General features: G+C 29.8%; 1 protein-coding gene across 1 annotated transcript; it reads right to left on the bottom strand.

Annotated features, from left to right (window-relative positions):
- Nucleotides 1-4,739: 4,739 nt before the first annotated feature.
- On the bottom strand, nucleotides 4,740-6,258 carry LOC116023316 (cysteine protease inhibitor 7-like). Its single transcript, XM_031264307.1, has 2 exons — nucleotides 5,895-6,258; nucleotides 4,740-5,266 (listed from the first exon to the last, which is right to left on the bottom strand). Exons 1-2 carry the CDS (start codon nucleotides 6,207-6,209, stop codon nucleotides 4,910-4,912), a joined length of 672 nt encoding a protein of 223 aa, XP_031120167.1. The 5' UTR covers nucleotides 6,210-6,258; the 3' UTR covers nucleotides 4,740-4,909.
- Nucleotides 6,259-7,933: the final 1,675 nt, after the last annotated feature.

Here is a 7,933-nt window from a genome sequence, read left to right as displayed (position 1 = left end):
ATTCCCTTTTTCAAATAATTTACTTTGAATATATAAATAATAGATGTTCAAAAAGTTGTTTCAAAAATTCAAAATATAAATATTGTATAAAAAATACATCTAAAATTTCAATTTAAAAAGTGTCATGCGCCGTGCACATTTAGACACAAAATCATCAGTTGGTATACCGTGGACCATGGCCCACAATGGCTGATACTGCAGTTGTGTTGAACAGAAACTGCAGTTGCGCGGAATAGAGGCCGTTTCATCCGTCTGGAACTGTAGTTGTGTTGAACTGATACTACAGTTGTGTTGAACTAATAATGCAATTGTGTTGAAAGGGAAGTACAGTTGCGCGGAATGAATACCGGTTCATCCTTCTATTTTCATTAATCAAAATGACGTCGTTTTGATGTCGCGGTCCACAATCTATTGTGGACCGCGGTCCATAGTATAATTTGCGCAAAATCATCTACCAAACTTTTGAATTTTGATATCAACTTCTTCCAAAATCTCATTTTCATTAGAGATTGAAGCTAATCCATTGAGTCTCTCTAACAATTTTTCCTCAGCATCATCTTTTTGCACATCTATTTGAGTTTCTTTTGTAATAAATTTTTCAAGAGCTTCCTTTTGAGATTGAGTTAGTTGCTGAATTCTTTTTTACGCTTTTCAAACCCAGATGAATATTTTCTAGAAGACATAATTATAAAACCCTAAAGAAAAAATAAAAATTTATTTAGAAACTCTATGAACAAATAATTAATCAAGAAACAAATTCTTGAATATATTATTCTGAAATAAGAATTATTAAGTCATGTAAATAAAATAATAAACAAAAATTGTGAAATATTTAGTAATTTTATTCGCCAAGGACCTTGTGGTCCAGTGGCATCAAACCCTTCCCTTTATACGGGAGGTGGTGGGTTCGAGCATACTGACTCTTGTGCTTCAATAGGTTGAGAAAGTAGTTATGAACAGATACTACATTCTAATAGAGTTAGTAGTATTCAAAAAAAAAAGAATTCTTCAATCTTATCCAACTGCGTCTACGTCTGTGATCTGAATGTATACATAATATAAATACATAGAGTGAAGGAAAAGGGTTGCCTAATAGGAGTAATGGCACAGAAGGAAACTGGGAAAATGGATGCCTAATACTATTTATATAATGTATATTATAAATACATAGAATTGCGTGAACATAAAGAAATAAGATTACCTAATATTTGTAGGATTTGGCTTGTTGCAGACGTCTTGCGCAGTTGCAGTTATATACTATATATACAATTAATTTTTTTTTAAATAGGGCCCCCAAAAATTGGGGGCTTGTGTGCCGGCCCTGAGAATAAAATAAACTAATCCTAATAAACAAACTAAGATAAACATAAATAATAATATAATTCTAACAAACTAAATCTAAAACAATTTTAAAATAATCATCCTAATTAATTAATAAAAATAATTCTAAAAATAGTCCACGTGGCCACAACAGTTGCAGAAGCATTAATAGTTTTTTTCTAGATTCTACGTTTAAAGATGGGGTTTGAATGTTTTTACCCTTGAAGTGTGCTTTGGTAGAATCAACAATTGGAACTGTGTCCAAATGCTAGGCATCTAGCAGCGAGTAATATTTCATAACTCACTATTAAATAACTCGTGTGTCATAAGTGACACTTATTAGGAGTATGTCATGACTACCTAGTTGACAATAAAATATATTTATATATTATAATGAACCTTTCCGTTACAAATATCATGCAACATTATTTCCACATAACACTTGTTCTAAACCAGGTAAAGATCATGGTCAAACTAAGTCAAACCCATAAACCTGGTCAATATATCTATTCAATATTTTTAACCTGAAGTCCAACTTCATTATACTCTGGCTATAGATTCTCATTGTATGATTATTGAATAGATCAGAACATCCTTTTTACCTTAAGGCGGTGGATCCTCTATTGAATGCAAACAAGTCTCGTACAACACTAAACTAGGCCACCAAGTACACTTATAATCCCATAATGAACAAAAGACGCATACCGGCAAAAACTAGTTCACCATATGTACGAGATAACCATGTCGTCTCAAGTCAAAGGATTATTGCATATTTGTAATATTCAACATACCGATAACACGTACGTAAACACCATGCAGTATATATGTTATAGTCAGTCATTGTTCAATGACTTGTTCTCTAACAATCATCCACGTGCCTACTCTCTGTATCTCATATAGAATGGCATGATGAGACTCATCACCATAAAAAGGACAATGTGCTAGTCTTATCGGAATTCTAATGCTCAATTAGAATTTCTATGACTAGGAACATTTTTACAATACTTCATTTATTAATTCTTCGTCATTCATATTCTTAACTGTACTCTTAAGAATGAAGAATTAAGAAGATTGTACGGAATAATATCAAATATTAATTAAGCCAAAATAAAAATAAATATTTATTTATTATATTTATTTAATCAAAAAATCAATGCCAAAATTAATAAATATTGACTCTTAGGGCGTACATCTCTAACATTTTGGATATACTTTTTTACGAGGAAATTTTAGAAGTAAAAAATATATAAATATTAATTATATCAAAACTTTTCTACTACTCAACATAGCCATAATTTGATAAATTTTATAGAATTTGAAATAAGCAAATATATATATATATATATATATATATATATATATATATATATGATAAGAACATTACTATTGATTAAATATATCCCTTATCATTAATAATTGAGGCAGCTTCTTCAATTATATGTTAAGTTTTACGTTTTGGAAACCATGTTCTACAATATAATTTGGAATCTTTTGTGAGACCGTCTCACGGATTCTTATTCATGAGACGGGTCAAGTTAAAATAAAAATGTAATACTTATACTGAAAAATGTAATACTAATAATTAATAAGAAATAAAGTGCTTGTTACTTATAAGGAAAAGTGTAATACTTTTGAAGAAAAATATAACTTTTAAAGAAAAATGTAATACGTACTTTTGAAGAAATATATAAAAGTATTACACTTTTCTTTATAAGTAACAAACACTTTATTATTAATTAGTATTAGATTTTCTAATACAAGTATTGCATTTTATATTGACCTGACCAGACTCACAGATAAAGATCTGTGAGATGATTTCACAGAAGTTTTTACCTAAAATTTGCAGCTAACAAAGTTATATATATATACCATGTACAATGTAATTTAATTATAAATAAATATTACTACCATTTTTAAAATAAAATATATCTACAAGAATTTCTCATTAATACATATAGAAGTTTTTATAGGAATTGACAGGTGTTGAGATATAAAACTGTGGTCTATTAAAACCATGACATGTGAACGGTTGCATGCATTCACTTTGAAGATACTCTATCATTATTCATTATTGTCTGATTGTCTCCGTCGCTATCTTGTAAGAAAATGATCAGAATTCAGACATGTGAATTGAATTGTCAGGTATATATTAATTTGATGAGTGAGTTCATTAATGATTTGGGTCAAATTAAATTGAATTTGAAATTTTCTATGTTAAGAGATGACTATCGTATATTTATATATTCAAAATTATATTAATAATGGATGAATAAAAAATAAATTTTTAACGTTTGCTAATGAAGTTGGGCAAAAAGAGTTTGAAAAAGCTTTGAACAAACCTTTAATCTATATTGGAAAAGTATATGAATTTGGACTACTATAATTTATAATTCGAACCATATTTGTGTATATATATATATTGAGATAAATTCGAATTGAACCATATTTGTGTATATTAGATGACTCTGATTGTATATAAAAAATAATTAATTCATTTTTTTTAATCTAAAAAAATGTTGGATGAGATGTGGATTGACTACCTCAGAAATATTCAATGCTATGTATGAGGCTTTAACAATTAAATTGTGTATGTACCATTTTTAGTCTGTCTCGAAGTCTTTATTTTTAGAAAAATAAATAGTAAAACACCAACTATATACTTTATACCTTTGTTACCATTTTAAATATGACTTCACCTGCTATGATAGCACTCAAACTATACTAGAGTAGTTATGTTACACTTTTGCTTTTACTAAAAATATACTTTTTGTTTTTCAAAAAAAAGATATATATATATATTACCATGCACACAAAATTAACTAATACAAATTTCAATCTATATCTGATTTTTCAAAAATAAAAAAAATTACTTGTTTTCGAGAAAATAATATTCTCATTATTTAATTTCTATCAATTAGCTATTGGCAAAGTATATTTATTTACTGCATATAGATTTCTATTGAGAATTCGTAATTTTAATGTGTAAGTAGTATTACATCTACACTACAAACCTAATAAGATTCAATAAAATTAGACTTTTAACAAAATTAAAAATACTGCATAGTATTAGGGTCTTCATTTGTGTTAGTTACTGCATGTTGGTGTAGTTGGTAAATGATATTTTGATAAATTCTGAAACACTAATTTAAAAAATATTGGCGCGTGGTAACTAGTACTATAATAAAATCTAAACCACAATTTCACCTTTTTGAATCCTAGCTTTTTTGAGTTGAGCCATTAGTTATGGACAATTTAGATTGATTTACCTCTTTATGACTTTGAGTTAGGTTGATTTACTTCTTTGTGATTGTTTACTGACTAAAATCACAAATAGAGTTTATCCGTGCACACCCTCAGATAATGACTACGCGTTACGCTCGTCACCCAAAAAATATAATACATAAAAAGTAAAAGGAGTTGATATTATTAGTTCACCAAAAACTGTTGCATGCATGGATGGGATACAAGCATAGGCTTCCCGTGATTCTATGAACCTGGTACGGGTACAGACTACAGACACCATTATTTATATGTTAATAATAATTATTCCATGCATGATTTTTGGTGCCCATCAGCTCAAAGCTGCAGCCTACTCTGCTCTAACGAAGTTAAAAGGATATGGAAATCTATCGTTGATTCCCAACTGACGGCCCTGCCCAACGGTGCCAATGCGCCAGGAATTAATCCTGCAGTAAGAGCAAAGGCTTGGCCAGAACGTGAAAACGTACCCCCACCCTCCACCATTGCTATTCTTCTCGATCCTAAACCAGTTGGTAACATCATCTTCGTCCCCTATTTCGCCGCCGGTCACTATCACCGGCTGCTCCGCTTCCTCGTCGAGCTTCCACACCGTTTCCTTTGCACAAGGATCGGACTCCTCCCGGTAGAACGCCACGTTCAATGGGAGGCTTTCCTGGACTTCTTGGAGTCCTCGGGGGTAAAAAACCTACAATCATTATCAGTCGTGTTAATAATACTATCAAATAATGTACATATTAAAAAGCATGTAATTTCATTTTTTGTCCTGAGAATCCACTTTTAGTCCCCGTTTTATTAAAACATTCACATTTAGTCATAGTATTATTGTGACATGACCAATTTTAGTCATTTCGCAACAAAAACGTTGAAATATCGTTAAATACAAAGACATTTCAATCTTTTTTATACAAAGTATGTTGAATCGGTATATTTTTATGTTTATTTTTTTCAAAACATTCATAATTGAAGATCGAAATGTCCTTGTATCTAACGATATTTAAACGAATTTGTAAATAAAGGATAAAAAATGGTCATGTCACAATACTACTAGGACCAAAAGTGGATATTCTAATAATAAAGAATTATCACCAATAAATCTATGACCAAAAATAGAATTAACTCTATTAAAAATATATATTGTATTTGGAAAAAGTATATTATTTGGGTACTGAAAGTACATTATTTTATATAATGTACATTCAATACACGAATAATGTATTTTCAGTATACTATAATGTACTTTTTATTATGACCCACACAGACACAGTATTGTGTAGACCATGATTCACACAATAATTTGCGAGAAACAATCATACTATGGGAAGGCCCTTGGCGAAAGGGTGGATGCCGGCGACGCTGGTGTTAAGAACGACGGCGTTTGGGCAAGTGGATTGTTGGGTGGTTCCTTGGATTGGGTAACTGTCGAGGCTTATGCCGCCTTCGACGCCGAGGGTGGCCGGAACGGCGTAGTATTTGTCGCCGTAAATGAGCGGTTTGCCTTCTGCGTCTAGGACGGGCTGGTTTCCGGGGAAGGGTTCCTGGGTGGGGAGGCGGATGTGTGGTGGGAAGGCTGAGATGGACAGTGGAAAGAAAGAAAGGGAGAGGATGCAGAGAATGATTAGGGTCTTCATTTTGAGGATCGATGTGATAGACTACAATGGGATGGGCTTGTATATGCTCTGATCTTGTGCATAAGAAGTGTCATGGGAGCACAAATTTATAGACAGAGTAGTGCATGGAATAGTTAACACGTAAGCTTTCAATCAAACAATTTTTTGTCTGCTTCGACACACACATATATATATACTAGTTTTATACTGGGCGTATGAGTTAATGCTCAATATTTATATTTAAATAAATATTTGAAATTATAATTAATGCAAGATTATATATGAGAAGTTTATACATGGGTAATTGAATGTCAATTTTTTTTATTTAAATATCTAACTCAAAATATATGAATCCAAGATAATATAGAAAATTCATTATAATTATTACTAAAATAAATGTTTGCATGCAACCTTGTAAAATCGATATTCTAAATATTTTATCTAAAAATGAATACTACTTTTAATTTGAATTTTTCTAAGTGTTCTTAATTCTCTTTTGAGTAACATTGTCATTGTCTTCATCTTTACTATTTGTTCTCTTCCTTTTTGTTGGTAGTGTGTTATTTGCAATTCGGTTATTGTTGGTATCATAGATGACAACGTCATGCAATGAGATTATGATATAGGAGCTATGGACTTTCCTTTAGGTGTTCTGCTTAGGGTTTATTTGGTTCAACCATTATTGTTGAATGAGTTATTGTGGATAAAGAAATCCCTAGTTTAAGAAAAAAGATTAAATAAATTAATAAAAATTTGAAAATTTAAAATATTATGTATTCCAAAGATATTAAAAGGTAGTTTCTCGCTTCAATTTGCTGGGTAATGGGTTATTTGAGTACTTTCATTGTCAACAAATTAAATCCCCCAAGTAGTTAATATGATTGGTTTCAAACTATTCTTTTTTTTTCATGGTATTAAAGAAATACATATGTATCATTTTTTGGTGTAACTACTAATTTATTTAATTCAATAAGAGTAAAATAGAGTGATTCTGCTTCAATTTGTTGGATTATTTGAGTACTCTCTTTGCCAACCAATCTCCAAGTAGTTAATATAATTAGCTTCAAATTATTTTAAATTTTTTTTTTCATAGTATTAATAAAATACTTGGTAAATAAATATATAACATTATTTTGTACTATAACTTTGATATTTAATTACAAGATATTGTAAAAATAAGATAATGGACAATGTAATGAATATCAATTGATAAATTTGAATGTAAAGAATCTTTGCATGAGAGACAATAAAGATAATATAACTAATGAAATTATTTCTCTTATTTAATTTAATTTTTTGATAATGAATAATTTTTTCAAATAAAGGTATTGTAGACACATAATTCTAAATTAAAGAAATACTTATAGACACATAATCATTTTTTGTTGTAGCTACTAATTTATTTAATTTAATAAGAGTAAAATAGAGTGACAAACTTAATTATATCAAATTTGATTGAGATGAGGTTCGAACCTAAGACCTTTTTTATAGAAATGAATGGGTAAGTTAAAAGTTAACGGAATATTAACGGAGAAGAGAATATTTAACGGAAAACTTAACGGATAATCATAAAAATAAGGTTAAATTAGGTAATCTCTATTAATAATATTAATCTGAATTATCTTAACCATCTATTTGATTAAATAATTCATCTGAACCATTCATTTGATTAAATAATTTGACCGCCATTTTTTCTACCCATTTTAGGCCTAACTCTCTTTGGCTCTTATTAGTATAGTAGATAT

This window comes from Ipomoea triloba, chromosome 6 (genome assembly GCF_003576645.1).
Source record: "Ipomoea triloba cultivar NCNSP0323 chromosome 6, ASM357664v1".
Classification (NCBI taxonomy): Eukaryota; Viridiplantae; Streptophyta; class Magnoliopsida; order Solanales; family Convolvulaceae; genus Ipomoea; species Ipomoea triloba.
The sequence above is the reverse complement of the archived record's forward strand: the minus strand, read 5'-3'. Positions and strand labels throughout refer to the sequence as shown.

Coding starts and splice junctions, on each gene's coding strand:
- LOC116023316 (XM_031264307.1), bottom strand. CDS start 6,209: ATGAAGACCCTAATCATTCTCTGCATCCTCTCCCTTTCTTTCTTTCCA. Junction 5,267..5,894: donor TCGCCAAGGGCCTTCCCATA/GTATGATTGTTT, acceptor TAATGATTGTAG/GTTTTTTACCCCCGAGGACT.